This window comes from Schistocerca nitens, unplaced genomic scaffold (genome assembly GCF_023898315.1).
Source record: "Schistocerca nitens isolate TAMUIC-IGC-003100 unplaced genomic scaffold, iqSchNite1.1 HiC_scaffold_363, whole genome shotgun sequence".
NCBI classification, from domain to species: Eukaryota; Metazoa; Arthropoda; class Insecta; order Orthoptera; family Acrididae; genus Schistocerca; species Schistocerca nitens.
Window position 1 is genome coordinate 5644102 of NW_026045897.1, and position 20967 is coordinate 5665068.

A 20967-nucleotide genomic window follows, 5' to 3' on the forward strand; every position below is an offset into this window, starting at 1 on the left:
CGGAAGACAACGCACGCTGATCTGTATTTGCACGCAGACAGCTGCCTCTACGCTTCACAGAGGAATGGGGTACTTAAAACTCTAGCACATAGGGCGCGCACTATCTCTGACGCAGAGAGTCTACCCCAGGAATTGGAACATCTGAGAGCTGTATTTCGAAAAAATGGGTACTCATAGTGGCAGATTCAACGTGCTCTCCGCCCAACCCCTACAGCACAACCTGTGGAGATGGATGAAATCACGAGGGAGGAGGTAGGCACTGCGTTTATTCCATATACAGGCGCACTCTAGGGGAAAATCGCCCGCATTTTGAAGAAACACCGGGTCGGAACTGTGTTTTGTCCTCCAAATAAAACTCGTGCACTGGTGGGGAGCGCCAAAGATGACCTCGGTTTGAGGAAGGCCGGCGTGTACCAGGTTCCGTGTCAATGTGGTAAGTCGTATATTGGTCAGACGATGCGTACCGTCGAGGATCGATGCCGTGAACACCAGAGGTACACTCGACTGATGTATCCGAGCAAGTTGGCGGTCGCTGAACATTGTTTGTCGGAAAATCACGCTATGGAGTATGAACGACGGGGATTCTGGTACAGACGTCGAGATACTGGGACAGCGTTGTTAGACAGGCCATCGAAATTCGCACCAATGACGACCTCATAAACCGTGACTGTGGCTATAATCTTAACAAGGCTTGGGAACCAGCGATTGGGTTAATCAAGAGTAAATCGAGAAAACGTATAGTTGTGACGACCACGGTGGACAGAGCCATCACACCGACGTCATCTCAGACGCCGTCGCAATCTGTTGCACCGCGCGACCGTGGCGCGGGGCGCGGACGGCGGAGGGAGTGCGCCGCGGGAGGAAGGTATTTAAATCGGCCGCCGCCGCGACCGAACCCAGTTCCCCCGGAGCAGCCATAGCGTACGGATCTCCCTACCGGCACGTTCACAGGATCTCAGTCAGTCAGTTCACCTGATGATGGCGACATGTATGATCGCCGAAATATTGTGCCTGTTGGACACTGTACACCGGCAGTACACCCGTGGATATTTTATCAAATACGCCGGGAGAAACTCAAGATTCACAATTTACATGCTGTTTGCTGTTGGTTTTGAAGCCTGACAAGGGGTTCATCTGATAACAGTTTTCACATGAAACAAAAAGAATACAATACCATCAGCAATAGCATTTTCTGTGGATATCACAAGCCACCCTTATTAAGATCTTTAATTAGTTTGTGCTCAGCACCACATGCCAGCCGCTCGTCTATTGTTAAAAACTGAGCACAGTTACCACACTAACTCCTTTATTGTGCTGTACCAATAGTATCCAGCAATGAATGTAAGCACTGGTAATTCTGAACCAATAAGTTGAAAATCACACTGACTAACACTTAATTTACAAATATCTCATGCTGAGATGTCATAGGCAACATCAAGACATTCAGACTGATCACCGCTTTGTAGAGATCTAATTACAATTTTTTAGCTGAGTCTACTTGTTAAGAAAGCTCTAACAGAGTTGATAATCTCAGCATTTTCTCTGCCTCAAATGTTTGCCTCATTGACACACTGTACTGGGATCCAGATAGCTGTCAATACAATCTAAGCCTGGCCTCCAAGGCATCAGTCTGAAATTTTGTAGACAGCATGTATGACATTTTAAGTTCTGACAGACAATATGTTCTTAGTTCTAAGAATGCATATGTTGTATGCTTGAGGGCAGAGTGTGTTTCCTTACTGAGCTTCCCACTTGGAGAATTCATGGAGCTGCAGTTGTCTAGTCATTTTAGAAAATTTTCTAGAAATTTACACTTCTCATCATCCTTGTGGCTTGTTAGAGGCTTTTGCATTTCCTCTCTATGTCTAAGGTATTTCAAAGCGGACTTAACATCCACAATTTTCCATCATGTGCTTATTATTTTAATAAATTCAGCAGTTCCTTCATAATTTTTAGTGTTATTTGTAGGCCTCAACTCCAGTAAACTACACTTGATGTTGTCATTGAAAATTTGACAAACAAACTTTACATTTTGTTTTTCTAGTTAAGAGGGCCACAGAGTTTTCATAATCCATACCCAAATTTCAATGATTTGTTCGTTTCATTGTCAAATATAGACCTAATTGCATAAAATGAAGCATGCATTCTCACAGATGTGTTTTCAAAGCTGGGAAAGCAAAATATCAGAAGTTCATCTTTAAAATTCACCCAGTTATTTCTGATGCATTTATAAATGTGTACTGGATCTATAACATAAAACAAGGGTTGGAATGATCTGAAGGGTGTGGGTAAGCAATAATAAGTTGTGGTGGATTTGCAAAATTACAAACAGCTTTTCTGTTAATTGAATTATTGTCAGAACAAATAAAATAACATTTAAACCTAAGTCTTCCAACCCAATCAATACTTTTTTAATTACATGGAACAACAGGTCAGCAGTCGTTTTATTTACAGACAATATAAATGATGAAATTACACCTTGCACCATAAACACACGAGTAGTTGCAAGAGTAGTGGTATCACACGTCACGCCAACTAAATTTCCTCCTTTGTTGACCATGGCTAGCTTAATGTGTAATTCATCTAACATGAGTGCCACAAAACAGTCATGATGTTTCAGGTTTGGTATTTTCTCCCTTATGTAAATAAGAAAGTTTGGACTGTTAGGATCAACATTAATATTTGCGCAGATGTTTCTAATAGTATTAGGATGAGACAGAATAATATTTCCAGTGCTCTGTATGAATCTGTAAGCATGGCTCGAAATAAAAAAAAAACAACAACAAAGAAGTAAATACTAAAGTGTGGGGAGGAAACCTATGTCTCTCAGGAGGCGAAAAGCTTAACTGAAACTGGATTCTTATGAATTCAGCATCAGGTTTAGTTTTCCCCTTACATTCTAAGTTATCTAACAACTCAACAATGATGTGTTGAAGTTGTTATTCTTCCTTTTTGCACACTAAACCTTCAACAAATATTATAATATTGTCTAGATCATGGATATTACTTACAGTTTTTGGAACTTTCTTGAAAATGATTTCACAACCCTTAACATAAATGGTTACACTGAGTTCCTGATTAATAATTATGTACAAAATATAATGCGGTGTTCTTTCAGTGTCTACATAAAAAAACAGTATAAATATATAAATTTTTCACTGCTTTTGACCTCTTTTCACTATAAGTAACAGAGTCAAACTTCTTTATCAGTTCTTGAAGTAAATTGTAGGAAAACGTGCTATTATATTCTTATAGAGACTTAGTACTGTTCTCTATGGATGCTCTCAGTGCAGCAGCTCCCCTTTACTCCTGTTTTTCAGAAGGAGATTCTCTGGTTTTTGGTACAACTTTTGAAATATACGAAGGACAGTTAGGAAATTTGCTTGGGACTGCGTTTTGCCGAAGTTGTGGCTTGCTTAGTGGTGCAGTTAACATAGCCCCAGTTTTTTAGTCTACTGCTTATGTTTCCCACAGTATATCGTCATCGCAGAAGTGCAAGTGGCAGACGAACTGAAAAGTAATATACTGCACGAATGTCGCTGAAACTTGTACTGATACTCAAACTTCAACTGCCATATACTTTCGTCGATAAGTACGGCTTAAAATTAAAGGCACTCACCACAGAATGTCTGTTAGGAATGAAGTTCTCTCCTTTGATCGCAGATAACCATTTACTTCGTGTATTCTCATCAGCTGGAAATTTGAAAATATGAACATTCTTCTTCTCGTCGTAATTACCGTCACCACCAGGAACACGACACTTATTCACCAAGGTGATAGTCGGTCTGAACTGCTACAGGTAGTATACACTTCAAAGAGCAGAAAAGCAAACGATTTCACAAAGGAACTCAACTCACCAACGCTACAGCTCCGAAACAGTTGTTTACGTGGCTCCACAGAACAACAAGAAAAGAGAAGTGCAACTCCTGTGTTAAAAGAGGGAAACACGGACCGACAGCAGCGCCTCTAGTGGTATGGTGATTAACTAATAAAAGATAAACATTGCGGGTTGCATCCCTCCTAGTTCATGTACGTTTAGTTTTTTTTTTATTTCCTTGTAATTTTCTTATCTCAGTTTTCCGGGCGTGCTATGCACAGGGGGCACATTGCAATACAGCAGTGACAAACCTATTATTCAGGAACATTTGTAGTCCAATTTAGCTGCTACAACTTAATTTAGCTTCAGCCATTTACACTACAAGCTTGTTTCGACTTACTGTCTGTTTTAAGTGTTGCGTCTGCTTCTTATGACGCACAAAACATTCTGGAGCCTTTAAATGTTGATGGAAATCAGTATAAGTGAGTAATTTACAAGTATATTTTTGACGTTTGCGTCTGATAGTCGCTGCTCCTATAATGCTTTCTTCAGCAGCGACAGTCAGACGCAAACGTCAAAAATAAGTTTGCAAACTGACACACTTATTGATTCCTATCAACCTACAAAAGCTCCAGGACGTTTTGTGTGTCATACGAACTAGACACAACGCTTCAAATTGACAGTAAGACTCAACAAGCTTGTAGTCTAAATAACTGCCACAAACTAAATAAAAATTGTTACAGTTAAATTGGACTACAAATATTCCTGAATAATGTCGTACTTTGAGATCTTACAAACTGTGGGGTCAATGGAGAAGAAAAACCTATTATTAAGAGAATATTCGTCAATTAAAGAGGTTCAATTAAAAAATGTTTATCACAGTATTAATTAATGAAGAATTCTAAAATTTGTTACAACTAGGTTTCGGGACGGTAATGTCTGAGTAACTGCCCAAGAAACTTGCACTACTGACCACTAATTTCTTAAAAATATGTTCCTACATCTTAAAAAATGTTTATCACAGTATTAATTAATGAAGAATTCTAAAATTTGTTACAACTAGGTTTCAGGACAGTAATGTCTGAGTAACTGCCCAAGAAACTTGCACTACTGACCACTAATTTCTTAAAAATGTGTTCCTACATCTTAAAATTGTAAATGCTTCAACACAAAAGAGAAAACAGCAATATTAAGTGCCAAAAATAGGAAAGTTGGCTAAAGACAGTGAAATGAAAACAAAACTTACTTTTTATTTCTGAATCACAAAATAAAAAACTGTAGTTCAATAACACCAGTTACGGTATTAGCATCTACATAACGAACACTTGCAGCATCACTAGTAATGGTAGGCCTAATTCACTATTAAGAACAGTTTCACCTGATTCACTACTGATATTAGTAATTTCACAAGGAACACCCGCCACATGTTTTGGAAACACACCCCTGTTTAGCCTATGCCAAGTTTTCTTCACAAAATCTTCTTTGAAAAAATGATCTTAAACAAAATAAGTAGCACAATTCACATCACATGTCAGTTTACAAACACACAACTCTTGGGGTTCTTTTGGAGACCTGTAGAAATGCTTGTTGCTAACTTTCTCCATTGATACCACGTAATATCCAAATGAACAGTCGGGGCATTTACAGGACTACTTCAACGTCAGTTTGTTGTGTTGAATATTCTGAGAAACATAAAATTCTTCATTAAATAAAACTACTACTGACACATCAAAGTTATTTAAATAAACAAACGGAAACCACAAAGCTTAATTCACGATAAAAGAGAATACATTTCATTTATAGGCTACGAGATTATTTACTGTAAATTAAATGACTTACTTTAGGATTAATTGTGGACATTTTTTCAGCAGGAAATCTCTTCAGTTCCACGGTGAACTTCATGAAATTTAAAGTATAAAATCTGTTTATAATGAAGCTCAGTAGTACGTAGATAAGAAACAAATACAAAGACGACTGTAACTGTAGACTTCAGTACAGAGCAAGACGACAGAATATCAACAACGGCCATTGAACAGCTCTCATTGGTCAGTTTCAGCTTCGTTTGATCCACAGCACCTCTAGTGGTCTGGAAGGAACTACGTGGCTTGTTGCCTCTTCTCCCATATAGCTTTCACCCCCGTGCATGGCTCCACGTAGCATTTCTACAGGCATCTAGGTCGCGCTGCTACCGGTAGGTTGTTGACGTCACTCGCCTACTGGCAGAGTTTTGTATGGCCTTGTGATTTAGGTGGTGTTTGCACATCCAGCAAACGTGACGTCATTTTAATGTCACACGCAATATCGACGACCGCATGATCGGATATCGACTTTCTTTAGCGTTTGATATGGGCCCCTCACAAGACTTGATGGCATGTACCGGAGATATACAAGAACATGTCATCCTTGAATGACCTATTATAATTATTGCCATGATAAAACCTCACACAGTGATTTATCGACGGTTAATGCCTTTATATAAGAGCGCTCTCTCAGGAGTGAGTTATTATCGTCAATAATTTACAAACTAAGCACGAAACGTGCTTGTTTTATAATTTGCAATGTGCCGTTTCGATGTAAGGGAGCATTAAAAGTTTATCACATACGCGTCACCATTATCATTAAATGTCACTTAACAACGCATCAATGATATAAGCCTTCAGAGGGAATATGATAACCAAGACCGGAGTTAAACATCTCATTGCTATGTGCTAGAATAATAAAAAGCGTCGTGCATGGTTTCTTCGCATTCCAATTTTCTTTTCGCGTTAGTGTTGTTAACACGTTCTATTACTGTCTAATGATTGTAACACATTCGCGTTCTGCAATATTGGATGTTTTTTACATTCAATCTGATCTGAGAATGAAGGATGAAATAAATATTTACACACTACAAAAACGGGCAATTTTTTTCACCAGCCGCTTTTCGCTATATTGAGGTAAAGAATCATCAGTTGTCTGTAATTAAATTATTAACATTTTGATTTGCTTTTAGATCGAAAAACAGTTCGTTAAGAATATGTTTATTTCTACTTAACGGTGATTTTCGGTTGATTTCTCGCTTACATCGGGAAATGCCGTCTGCTAGCGCATAGTTGCTTTTCTGCGTTAGTCACTGATAATTTTCATCTAATATTTAGTTGTTCTGCAGCACTGTGCGTTTCTTATGTTTTTCACAACACACTTTGAGGCACGTCACTATAAACTGTTTGTTTTTGTACTTAACGGTGATTTTCGGTTGATTTCTCGCTTACATCGGGAAATGCCGTCTGCTAGCGCATAGTTGCTTTTCTGCGTTACTCACTGATAATTTTCGTCTAATATTTAGTTTTTCTGCAGCACTGTGCGTTTCTTATGTTTTTCACAACACACTTTGAGGCACGTAACTATAAACTGTTTGTTTTTGTACTTCCAGGTATGTGTTCTGGTTTGTGTTTCGTAGTGGTTACAACATAAAATTTCCACAACTTTGTCTTTGACCTACAACCTGTTTATTTATTTATTATTGTATGTGTGTAATTCTATTTAAATATGTTTCTGTGTATTAATATATCGTGCAAGAGTAGGGAAGTGCCGCGCATGAACGCCGCGCGGTCTTGGGCGCCTAACCACGGTTCGCGCGGCTTTCCCCGTCGGAGGTCCAAAGCTAGTTTTTGTAGTTGCAATGACAGAACAAAAATACCCTCAAGAATTGTAAAGCAACTACGGACACTATAGCCACACAAATGAAGAATAAATATTTAGCGATTTCCGTGTATGTAGTTAGACAGGAACCTAAGATGACAGCTTAAATTGTTGATACGGCTGAAACGAGCAACAATGAAATTCATATTCTATCTTCTCACAAATATCTGGCTCTTTATTTCCGAATATGTACCGCCTTTCGAGTGTGTGATTGGGCTGGGACCTAAGAGAACAGTCAAAACTGCTTCGAGCAGCATAACGTTCATATTCTTCCTTGTCACAAAGTCGATAGCCGATCTCGCGGTAGTCAATATTGCGTGTGACGTAAAAACGACGCTTCAGGCGCTTCAGTCCGTAACTACGCTGCTGTTACGGTCGCAGGTTCGAATCCTGCCTCGGACATGGATATGTGTGATGTCCTGAGGTTAGTTAGGTTTAAGTAGTTCTGTCTAGGAGACTGACGACCTCAGATGTTAAGTCCCACGGTGCTTAGAGTCATTTGAACCATTTTGTCACATTTGCGGGAAATGTGATTCGAGAGTTACCCTAAATAACTGCCCAAGGAGAGTAATGAGACTAGTAGAAGAAACTTATTTGAAAAGGCAGTTACAAGATGTCCGTCAAACAATGCACTCTATACGCTGAAAGATTACTTAGCTAACGTAGAGTAGGGGCTTGATTAAAATGTAACACACGTACGTAATAATAACGACAGTAAATTGCGTCATTTCACACAACGTTCCCTCCTTCTGTCTTTACTTCTTTCTTTTTTCCCCTTTTTCGGAAAAACGTACTCCCAAAGCTATGCAAGACTAGCACCTTAACGTCCTTCTGAGCTCATAAATTCTGAGCACTGTGGGACTTAACATCTGAGGTCATCAATCCCCTATAACATAGAACACTATTGACAATTAAAATTGCTACACCAAGAAGAAATGCAGATGATCAACAAATATATTATGCTACGCGCGACCACTACGGTCACAGGTTCGAATCCTGCCTCGGGCATGGATGTATGTGATGTCCTTAGTTAGGCTTAAGTAGTTCTAACTTCTAGGGGACTGATGACATCATATGTTGAGTCCCATAGTGCTCAGAGCCATTTATTATACTAGAACTGAGCTAAGGACATCACACACATCCATGCCCGAGGCAGGATTCGAACCTGCGACCGTAGCACTCTCGTGGTTGCGGACTGAAGCGCCTAGAGCCGCTCGGCCACAGCAGCCGGCTGAGCTCAACATGTCACTCGTCATAGAGGGGTGCTGACTCCATTTTCAGGTTAGCTTGTGGCAAGCTGCGCTACACAGCTGACAATGTGCTTGTGTATCCGCGTATTATGGAACAACGTGTGTATATTGTGTGTAGTATGTGCAGTGGCTGGGAGTTAGAAGTGAGTGGACGTGTAGCACTAGCCGTTTACATCTCTTAGTGAGTTGTCTGTAAAACAGTATTATACGTTAGAGACAAGCGGAATGAGGTAACACTCTTTTAACCGTCTGTTGCCTGAACCATCAGAAACACACAAATTTTCCAGTATACTTGTGGATCACGGTAGGAAATAGTAACAAAGCAACGGTGAGTTTTTTTGGAATTTTAATTTTATTTTTTTGACCATTTTACAAAGGCGGTACTTTTTGAGTACCGTCTGATCCTCCCTAGCCTTCCGATCGACAGTTCTCAGAGCAGCAGTTTTCCTCAGTGATGAGTCAGAATGTGTTAGAATGCACTAAGGCTGCACTTACTGATATTTAGGAAGGTAATTAATTATGCAGTTACTTAGTGGCATTCAGTAAAAATATTTTTATTTTCGTTACAGCTGAAAAATACTCCACAAAATAAACGTTTTCGTCTAGCTTGAAACTTTTTTGAACTCTGTATCTCATATCTTCCCTGTTTGCTGTAAAAGTGAGCAAATGATCACCTTTATTACCCCATCTTATATCCTTTAGGCTAATTTCTTCCTTTTGTTGCTTTCTGTACAACTGGCCTTGCAGCTCTGTTTTGCATTCGTCCTAACCATCACTCCTTGAGCAACATTTCTCCTGAACTCCAGAAGTGGGATCCTTCCGTACAGCCAAGAATATAGTTTATAAGCGTTTACAAATGCTTTCTGCGTCTTCTTCCCAGCCCGTGAGAAGATCCAAGTCTGCCAACATGGTTCATTACTCCAATATGACAGTTCTAGTCCTTTGTTACAGAAAAATACTTAATGCTGATTTTAGTGCCCTGCTTCTGCTTTTTGCACACAAACATTACTTCTGTTCCACGGTAATTGGAAACCAGGCACACACTGCTTTATTAACGTTAAAAAAAAAAAAAAACCTCAATGTCAGAGAATGACGTCATACAATAAAACTGATCTCCTTTCATTTGCTTATAAGGTGAACGGCCCGATGGGAAATCTTTAATATTTATCGTCATTCTGCTACAAGACACAGTTGTCTCGAGGCAGCAAATAAAAGTGTTGACAAAGACCACTCTTCGTTTTTGCACCAAGACTTCTTCGATAAACCTGAAATTACGTATTTCTCAAATGGATTATTTCCAAATCCCCTCTACAGAGATTTATTCCTCTCTCGATATATGTGAAAGGCGAGAATATAGCCTTCTTGTCTGCAGTACACCACACTTTGTTACAATGTTCAACTGATCTCATTGGGTTGTATTGTTTCACTGGACTTTAACCATTGAGGAAAATGATTGAGTCATCTAACTTTCCTCCACCTTCTGCAAATTTCGGTTTACAGTACCTTTCTACTTTCGTAGGGATGTAAGGAACCGTTTACCTCTTATTTTCTTCTTCTTTTTGTGTTCCTTTAGAGTTTAAGGTAAACTGGTTTGGAGCCCCACTGGTGAACATTCTAGCAAGAGTCTTTCGAAAATTGCATTGAAACCTAAAGCTTTTTCAAAAATTGCGTCAAAACCTCAAGCTGCAGTATTATTAGCGTCACCTGGTTCATCCTCTACTTACCTGACTTAATTACCTTTGGCAGATCCTCGAGAAGAGTTGAAACAATTTCGTCATCTATTAGTGTTGGCAATGCATGAAAAGTGCGAAAGAACATTTAGAACGATGAGAATCATCCTACCACTAAACGGAAACAGACCTTTACGGAACAAGATCTAAACAGCTAGTAAAATACGTACAGTGAAAGACGTCAAAGAAAGCAACAAGCTACTATTGTGTAGCGAGTACATGAAAAGTACACACACGGCCAGACGTTACTCTAAATGTACGACACAGTTTTCGGTTTCTTTCGTAAATAATATCTACACATTTAACAAAAAAGGCGGGCGAGATGAAAATAGGACCTAATCTTCATGATATATTATTATTATCATTATTATTTGTGTTATGCCCTTGAAGAATGCATTTACATTAAACTTCAAGTCCATTTCCATGTTGTTTTCTCTTTTACGTTCTGCCCAAACTTCCTTTATTCGTGTGCTGTGTTTTTGCTACCGTTCTCTGGTCCACTTTAGGCCCTTTGTTCTATTCGGCTTCTCTTTTTTCCTGTTCGCGCTGTGTTCCTTCATCTTCCGGCTGTGTTCTTGTCGTCTCTGTTCGGTCCATTGTGTTCGTTTGCTGTGTGGTGTCTCTTGTAGTTTGTTTATTCTCATCAAGTTCCTAAAGAGTGTTTTGTTTTGTATTGTTTCCTGTGTGATGTTGAGTTGCTCCATGTTATTTTTTACTTCAATCATCCATTTGTTGTTTTTCCTTTTGCTAACCCAGTACAAGATCTGCCTTGTTATCCTATGTGGTGCCATTCTGCTGAGGTGCCGGTAAAACTGTAGTCTTCCTTTCATGATTTGGTCTGTTATTTTCTCTGTGTGTTCGTATAGTTCTTCAGCTGGCCTCTTTATCCATACTCCGTCTTTTTGCGTCACCCCGAGTATTTTTCGTTCCGTCTTCTCTGTCTGATTTACGTGTCTGTCTTTGTACTACTGTGGTCTCGGCTGCGTATAGTGCTTCTGGTAGCGCCACCATCTCTTAGTGTCGTAGCTTGGCCTTTAGTGAGATAGCTTTCTTATTGTTGTGCTTCCAAGTCAGTTTGTAGACCTTCTCTAGTTTCACTCTCTTCATTTGATACCTTATTCCTTCCTGTAATCGTTATTCTTTCTCCTAGGTACTTGAAATTTTCTGTTCTGTGTACTGTCCCATATTTTAGGTGTAGTGATGGGTGTTTTTTGGTGCTCAGGCACTGTGTTTTCTCTTATGATATCTGCAGTCCGGTCTTGGCTGCGATTTCGTGTAGTTCCTCTATGGCTATTATTGTTTCTGTTTCTCGTACAGTTACGATGGTGAAATCGTCTGGGAACGCTAGGCATTTGGCTCTTACTTCTCCTAACAGGACTACTTTCAGTGTCTTCCCATTCCTTCACTATGCTGTCCAGTACTATGTTGAACAGCAATGGCGGGACGCCGTCGCCCTGCCTGACTCCTGATTTCGATTTGTTCTGAGAGCTGTCCACAGAGCTTCACTTCCAATGTCGTGTTTGTCAGTGTTTGCTGAATTATGGCCAGTGTCTTCCTATCTGCTCTGTATTCGTTCAGGGTTTTAAAGAGGGTTTATCTGTCTATTGAGTTGTATGAGTTCTTGAAGTCAGCGAAGGTGATGGTTATGTTCTGTTTCTGTTGAAGTATCATCTTAAGGTTCTACACCTGTTCAGTGCATGACCTGTGTTTGCAAAACCCCGCCAGTAGTGGGACAAAGTTCGTATGACCCCACTCTCCATTGTTGCCAGATGTATCCAAGATGGCGGCGATGACGTCATCCAAGATGGTGGCGTATAGACTTAACAACAGCACATGACATCATCCAAGATGGCGGCCATGACGCCATCCAAGATGGCTGATTTTGGTGGGAAGATAGGTCAATAGAGGTAACTCCACTACCCAGAACCCCCCCCCCTCCTCCTCAAAAAAGTTGTGAGAAGTTCAAATTCCATCAGGACAATGCAACATACCTAAGAAAATGGCGAGAAAATAGGTCACTGGGGTACCTCCACTAACCTAAGCCATCCGACAGCCACCTCTACCTAGGGATTGGCACGAAGTTTGACTTTTTGCAGTAAAGAAAGGTCACTTGGGTTATCTCTGCTAGCTGCAGAATGCTGACAACATCTAAAATACACTCCTGGAAATGGAAAAAAGAACACATTGACACCGGTGTGTCAGACCCACCATACTTGCTCCGGACACTGCGAGAGGTCTGTACAAGCAATGATCACACGCACGGCACAGCGGAGACACCAGGAACCGCGGTGTTGGCCGTCGAATGGCGCTAGCTGCGCAGCATTTGTGCACCGCCGCCGTCAGTGTCAGCCAATTTTCCGTGGCATACGGAGCTCCATCGCAGTCTTTAACACTGGTAGCATGCCGCGACAGCGTGGACGTGAACCGTATGTGCAGTTGACGGACTTTGAGCGAGGGCGTATAGTGGGCATGCAGGAGGCCGGGTGGACGTACCGCCGAATTGCTCAACACGTGGGGCGTGAGGTCTCCACAGTACATCGATGTTGTCGCCAGTGGTCGGCGGAAGGTGCACGTGCCCGTCGACCTGGGACCGGACCGCAGCGACGCACGGATGCACGCCAAGACCGTAGGATCCTACGCAGTGCCGTAGGGGACCGCACCGCCACTTCCCAGCAAATTAGGGACACTGTTGCTCCTGGGGTATCGGCGAGGACCATTCGCAACCGTCTCCATGAAGCTGGGCTACGGTCCCGCACACCGTTAGGCCGTCTTCCGCTCACGCCCCAACATCGTGCAGCCCGCCTCCAGTGGTGTCGCGACAGGCGTGAATGGAGGGACGAATGGAGACGTGTCGTCTTCAGCGATGAGAGTCGCTTCTGCCTTGGTGCCAATGATGGTCGTATGCGTGTTTGGCGCCGTGCAGGTGAGCGCCACAATCAGGACTGCATACGACCGAGGCACACAGGGCCAACACCCGGCATCGTGGTGTGGGGAGCGATCTCCTACACTGGCTGTACACCACTGGTGATCGTCGAGGGGACACTGAATAGTGCACGGTACATCCAAACCGTCATCGAACCCATCGTTCTACCATTCCTAGACCGGCAAGGGAACTTGCTGTTCCAACAGGACAATGCACGTCCGCATGTATCCCGTGCCATCCAACTTGCTCTATAAGGTGTAAGTCAACTACCCTGGCCAGCAAGATCTCCGGATCTGTCCCCCATTGAGCATGTTTGGGACTGGATGAAGCGTCGTCTCACGCGGTCTGCACGTCCAGCACGAACGCTGGTCCAACTGAGGCGCCAGGTGGAAATGGCATGGCAAGCCGTTCCACAGGACTACATCCAGCATCTCTACGATCGTCTCCATGGGAGAATAGCAGCCGGCATTGCTGTGAAAGGTGGATATACACTGTACTAGTGCCGACATTGTGCATGCTCTGTTGCCTGTGTCTATGTGCCTGTGGTTCTGTCAGTGTGATCATGTGATGTATCTGACCCCAGGAATGTGTCAATAAAGTTTCCCCTTCCTGGGACAATGAATTCACGATGTTCTTATTTCAATTTCCAGGAGTGTAGTTGCCAGTAGAAATAAAGACAACTACACACACAACGTGACAAACACTTGCACGAAGACCTGAATGATACCCAACAGTAACTAAACACACATGAAAACAAACCGGGAGCCGATGCACACACACACACACACACACACACACACACACACACACAGCCGGCTCACGAACGATCAGCGAGCACAAGCACGTCATCTGGTAGGACAACTGACCGACGATCCACCGAGACCGTGGCCCGGCTTAGGTGACGCGTGGCAACAATAGTCGGGTGAGCCATCGCAGACCTTGCCGGTACTCCAACCCGACTGCACTAGTGCCGCATTGAAGATAGCTGACTCCTGAACGATCAGCGAGCCAAAACGCGTCGTCCAGTAGGGTGACCGACCGATGATCCACCGAGACAGTGGCCTTGCTCAAGTAATTCGTGGCAGCAGTGGTCGTGTGAGCCATGTTGATGCAGACCTCACTGTTGCCCCAACCCCAGTGCACTAGTGCCGCATTGCAACTCATGATTGGCAGGTCCAGACTACACTCCAGACGCGTTCCAACAGACTGTCTGCCTGAACTAGTTACCCGAACTGTGACCAACTCGTGATCCGAACTCCCGACACAAACTCCGAACTGACCAGGAAGTAATAGCAGTCGAGCAAAGATACTACAGGAGGGGATATATCGATACGCACTGCTAGCGCCGGTCATGGTGAGGCAAAGCAGTAATTCAAATTAATGTAGTGAGGTGGAAGTACTTTAAAAACAGGGTGTAAGATAGATGATGGTGGGAAGACGAGCTGCGCACAGTTCATTATCTCTCAAAATCCCTCCCTAAATTACTTGTTCTAAAATAAATAAAGTACACTCCTTCCTTACTGTCTCTAGCAACCCAGCGTAGGCCGAGTCATTTTCCCCTCCAGACAGCCATCTTGGATTATGTAATGGAATGGACAACAGTGTGCTGTGGTAGTGGTACTGTGTACTAGACCTGGGCCTTGTGGTGAACACACTGTTTGCCACCATCTTGGATAATGGTACTTGTATGAGCAGCTGACATCATGGTCGCCATCTTGGATTATGTCACGGATGAGAGCACTCTGTTGGTCGTACTGTGTACTAGGTCAGTTCGTGTGCGGACCTTGTGGTGAACACACTGGATGGCTGTACTGCCTCTAATTGTTTAAATAAAGACTGGTGCATGCAAAATAAAGAGTTATGACCAGCACAGGCCTAGTCCTTTTCCCGCCTATCCCTAGGAAGAGGTGGCTGTCAGATGACTTAGGTTTGTGGAGGTAGCCTAAGTGTCTTTCCCGCCATTTTCTAAGGTTAGCAGAGATAGCCCAAGTGACCTTTCATTACTGCCAAAATTCAAACTTCGCGCCAATCCCTAGCAAGAGGTGGCGGTCAGATGACTTAGGTTAGTGGAGGTAGCCCAAGTGACCTATTTTCCCGCCATTTTCTTAGGTGAGTTGCATCGTCCTGATGGAATTAGAACTTCCCGCTATTTTCTTTGGGACGTCATCCATCTTGGATGACGTCATCGCCGCCATCTTGGATACATCTGGCAACAATGAAGTGTGGGCCGTACAAACTTTGTCCCACTACTCCCACCTGGTATTTGCCAATCAGGTGGTCTGTTTGCTTCTCTAATATATTTAGCAGTGCTTTCGAAATTATATTTGACACGTAACAGTGAGATGCCCCTATAGTTGTTTAGGTCCCACTGATCCCATTTCTTGTGGAGAGGGTGTATTAGTGGTGGGTGTCGGTCTTTCGATATCTCTTCTGTTTTCCATATCTGTTTCTTGACGTTGTGTATGTGTTCTGTGATATCTGGGTCTTTTAGCTTCCAGAATTCCGCGATTACTCCATCCTCTCCTGGTGCTCTATTGTTGTTGAGGTCCTTGATGATTTCTCTTACTTCTTCTATTAATGGCGGTTCGCCATCTGGGTTCGGTGAGGGTTCCTCTGTGTCCAGTTTGTCTGTTAGTTGAGGGTTCCTCTGTGTCCAGTTTGTTAGTGATTCTGCATTTAGGAGTTTATTGAAGTACATCGCTAGGAGGTTACAGTTGTTCTTGGTATTGGTCTCTAGTGTGCCATCTGGTCCTCTAAAGCAGAGGTTCGGTGCTTGGTATTTCATCATGTTTTCTCTGAACGTACTGTAGAAATTCCTTGTGTTGTTCCTTGTGAAGTCTGCTTCCATCTCTTTCAGTTTCTGTTTTCGAAGTTTCATTTTTCTTCACGGATAATTTAGTTGTCTGTTTCTGTGTTTTGAGAAATTCTTGTCAGTTTTCTGGTATCTTGTTGCTATTGAACTTCTTCCATGTGATGATTAGTCTTTCGATTGCTAAGTCACATGTGTGGTTCCAGCAGCGGTGTTTCCTGTTTCGCAGTGCTACTGCTAATTTCGTAGCTTCCTAAAGCTTTCCTGATAGCTGTTCCCAGTTTTGCATAGTTCCTATATTAATTTTCTCCAGTATTTTGTCTTGATTAAGTGTCAGATATTGTGGGTCTGGTCTAATGATCTTTTCTGTTGTTTCCTCTTACGGATTAAGCGTGTCTTTATCTGTAGTAGGTGGTGATCTGACTCAAAGTAGCCCTTTCGTGTGTCGATGTTCTAGATTTCCCTCTGTGCTTCTCTTTGTTTTATGACGTGGTCGATCTGTAATTCTCTCTTGCCATTTGGGAGTTTCCGTATGGTTAATTTTTGTATGGGTTTCTTGAAGTTCGTTGACATGGGTCTCGCGGAATTCTATCAGGTGTCTCCCGTTTAGGTTTGTGTCACGATGTGGTGTGTATCTTCCTGTAATGTGTCCGTATTTTTGTTCTTTTCCCAGTTTTGCGTTGAAGTCTCCTAGAATAATTTTAGTTTGGAGTTTATATTTTCTTGATTGTCTCCTCCATTATTGTCCAAAAGTCCTCAATGGCGTGATGGTCCTTCCTGTTGTGGTCATTTTGACAGTGCTGATTCTTTTGTTAGGCGATGTAAAGTCCATTACTACGTCTGTGATCGTCCTGTGTACTGCTAATCCTGTGCCACAGAGCCTGAGGTTCTTCCTGTGTACCGATGGCTATGCTTTGTATATTGTGTACTTGAAATGGTCTTCATCTGGGAATCTTGTTTCTTGTAGTGCGGAAATTTTGATCTTGAACGTGTCTAAAGTATCTGTGAGCTGTTTCATCTTTCCTGGGTCGAGCAGTGTGTTCACGTTGAGTGTTGCGATGTAGTGTTTCTGTTTTCTCTTGAGAGAGTTTGAGAAGCTCCGATTCTTCTCACGATGTCCGTGAGCCCCCGGAATCCGATGCTCACGACTGTTCCAGTGTATTCACTGGGTCTCAGGGTAGTGAGATTTTCCTCGTTGTTCCACCGTGATGTTTAATGGTTGGATATGTGGATTGTTGCCGCCTCAGCCTGATCATGAGGTTGGCTATGGCCGCCACAAACATGTGATACAGCCACTGTGGGAACCGACGCTACTGATCGTTTTGGTCCGCCCCGAGTATTTCATTTCCTCGGCACCCCCTGTATCTAGGAGGCACTCCACTATCCGCCACCTGGGGAGGCGCTCGGTTGCGGGTCTATCGACCGCCCCGGGATATACCGATCGACCAGAACATTATGACCAAAGACCTTCTATTGATATAAACCGGTCCAGGCGATAGCAACGTCACTAGGCGAGGAATGACTGGTAGTCAGATACGCGCACAGTGCGTGTAGCATCAGTGAGCGTGCTGTCCCTGTGTAGAATGGGGAATGCGCGCCACGTATCTGAATTTGACCGAGGGCAGATTACGATAAGTCGGAGGTTCGGCACGAGCATTTCGGAAAGCGCACGACTTGTCGGGTGTTCGAGGAGTTCTGTAGTGAGTGTCTTCAACACGTGGCAAAACTGAGGTGAAACTACGTCCAGAAGTCGTGGGGTTGGGCGGCTACTCCTCATTACAGATGTCGGGCGTCGTAGTCTGGACAAACTGTTAAAACACGACAGCCGGCGAACTGTGGCGGAGCTAACATGAGACTTTAATGCTGGGCAGAGTACAAGTGTGTCTGAAGACACAGTGCACCGAACACTGCTAACGACGGGCCTCCCCAGCCGAGGACCAGTGAATGTGCCAATGTTAACGAGACGACATCGGCAACTAGGACTGAAATGGGCACGTGACCATCGGCACTGCACGTCGGCGCAGCAACACAGCGTTGCACGATACGACGAATGTCGATACCTTCTTCCTCAGCTCCACGAATCCGTCGTCTTCCAGACGAACAAGTTCTCGACACCCGAACTGCGGGACGGAAACGAGCTGGCGGCGTCTCCATTATGCTCTGGGGAACATTCTCGTGGGCATTCGTGGGCCCAGTGGAGCTCGTGCGAGGCACCGTGACGGCCGAGGAGTGTCGTCCACTGGCTGCAGACCACGTACACCCCTTCGTGACGGCAGTGGCTCGTTTCGACAAGATAATGTGCAATGTCAGAAGGTCAAGAGTGTGATGGAGTGGTTCGAGAAACACAGTGGCGATTTGCATTCGATGTGCTGGCCCCCCGTCCCCAACTCTCCGGAAACCGATCGAACACATCTGGGATGTGACCGAATGTGACGTCAGAGCTCATCGATCCCCTGACACGAATTTATGGCGATTAGTTGTCTTAAGTGTGCAGATGTGGTGCCAGCTCCCTCCGGTGATCTTGTGAGACCTCACCGGTTCCGCGCCACGATGCGTCGCTGCTGTTACCCGTGCCGAAGGTGGACGTACCGGCTGTTACCTAGGTTCTGGCTCATCACTGTGCACTATTTATAACTGTTATATTTGTCTCACTGCCTTAAACCTCTCACATACAAAATGTCTCTGAATTCCAAAAAGCTGCACTCAAAAATGTGATTCTTCTGGGGGTAATGTCTCAGGTTTTATCGATCTCAGAGACGGTCGAGAGTATCGGACAGCTCTCGGACTAGCGCTCAGTGCGAGTGTACGCTCGCTAGGCAGCTGGCGCACGAGTCCACGGGTGGAGCGGCAGCGAGTGGTAGGTGCAACTTTTGTGCAGGATGCCCGTGCGAAGCAGTCGGGTGGTGGCGGCGCTGGTGGCGGCGCTGGCGGCGTCTGCGTGCGCGTCGCTGGTGCAGCCGGCCGCGGCCGGGGTGGGCCGGTGGCAGGCGCGGAGGACGCAGTGGGCGCGCGCCGCCGCGGTCACCCGCCTGCCGCTGGAGGTGCTGCCCAGCCACTACGCCCTCACCGTCGCGCCCTACTTCCAGCCCGAGGGCGGCTTCCAGAAGAACCAGTTCCAGGGACACGTCGCCATCGACGCCGTCGTGAATGACGCTGTCGGGAACCTGACGAATACGGTAAGCTCCACTTCTAAGTAGCAATTTTCTTTAACCTGTGCAAGCCTCTCGGTCTCTCTTTAAATGATGAACTGTTGCTACCTGTATCCACTTCAACCTTCTTACAGTAATCGGGACTTAGTCGCCCTGCAATACGCCCCCTCCCCAAATTTCCATTCGTTACCAAACTTACTGTGATGGTCACGGTTGCCGTACCGACCTATCTAATCCTTCATTAGAGTTGTGCCACATAGTATTTCTCTCTCCAGTCCGATTCAGTATCTCCCAATTAATCAAAAGATTTGAAGACGTCAATTAAAGCAGTGATGAGCGATATTTTGCTTATTTCGAGAAATCGCACAGCCGAGTTTCATTAAATTCAGTATAACTTTTTATCCACATAGGGTTCGAGCGTCGTGCAGACTCGACAAAGCCGTGGATCCGAGTTGTCGACAACGCACACCGTAATGGTGTGGACAGTGTTTACACGACGATTGACTGGGAATTGTTACTTTCGGATATTTGGGGACCATTTGCAGCCGTTCGTGGACTCGATGTTCCCAAACAACGATGTCATGTCACTGGGCCACGATTATTCGCTATTGGTTTACAGAACGTTGTGGAAAACTGGAGCGAACGTTTTGGCCACCAAGATCTTCCGACACGAGCCCCGTCCGACATTTATTGGTGCTGCACCGGCAGCACAGCTCAGTATTTGTACAGGGGACCGCCGGCGGCTTGTCGAATCCACGGCACGTCGAGTTGCTGCAATACGCCGAGCCGACATCGGGAGGAATCCCACGATTTGTCACCTCGCTGCACACATTTTTAAAATGTAAATTATATACACAACCCCATTCTTAAAATTTTGTCGAAGGGTGCTTACCACTGTTTACTTAACACCAGTTACCACTGACGTGTACCTGTTCAGTATCTGGATGAATCATCGAAATAGTACAGAGAAAACTCTTCAAAACGCAAATTTAATAGCTACGTTTAGGAATGACTCTTTTTGACCGAAAACAACGTTGTAAGTACGCATTTTGTTTATAATAGTGACTCAACTCCTGGAAATTCTTGAATATGTGTTGCTTCCCCTTTTCGCTTATACACTAGAAAATTTTTTTAGAGTGTACCCATGGAGGGCCTATCCGTTGAAACACAACAGCAACTCCTATACTCCTGTACGTTCCACAGGACATGCCACTCCTTCATTTCCCTTTTTCTTCATTTGTTAAAGGATACCTCCCTTTTCTGACCTCCGTGTCGGCTCCGCTGATCATTTGCATCAACTGCATTTGCTTTGAGAATGTCAGACGTTGTGCGCGTTTGGAAGGATGCATTTCTGTGATGTTGGTGTGAACCCATAAAAACTGAGAGTTATAAGCTTAACTTCCTCCACATACCTCAGAATAATATCACAAGTATATAGTCATCAAAATCCCATACGTACGCCAAGTATAACGTGCAACGGAAATAAATGATCACTTTCTCGAAATCCAGTAATTCAGACATACTGCGACGCTTAAGTTTGCAACTCGGCTCAAAGGCGCCAAACTCGTGCCCCTGCGTGCCGCCCTGCTGCGACGCTCCGGACGGCGA

General features: G+C 44.0%; 1 protein-coding gene across 1 annotated transcript in view; it reads left to right on the plus strand.

Annotated features, from left to right (window-relative positions):
• LOC126228346 (aminopeptidase N-like) overlaps positions 1-20967 on the plus strand; it is a 254917-nt gene that overhangs the window by 81745 nt on the left and 152205 nt on the right. The window contains exon 2 of the mRNA XM_049942295.1: positions 19089-19386. Coding sequence (XP_049798252.1) covers positions 19090-19386 — 297 coding nt within the window. The 5' untranslated portion in view covers position 19089. The remainder of the gene's footprint in view (positions 1-19088; positions 19387-20967) is intronic.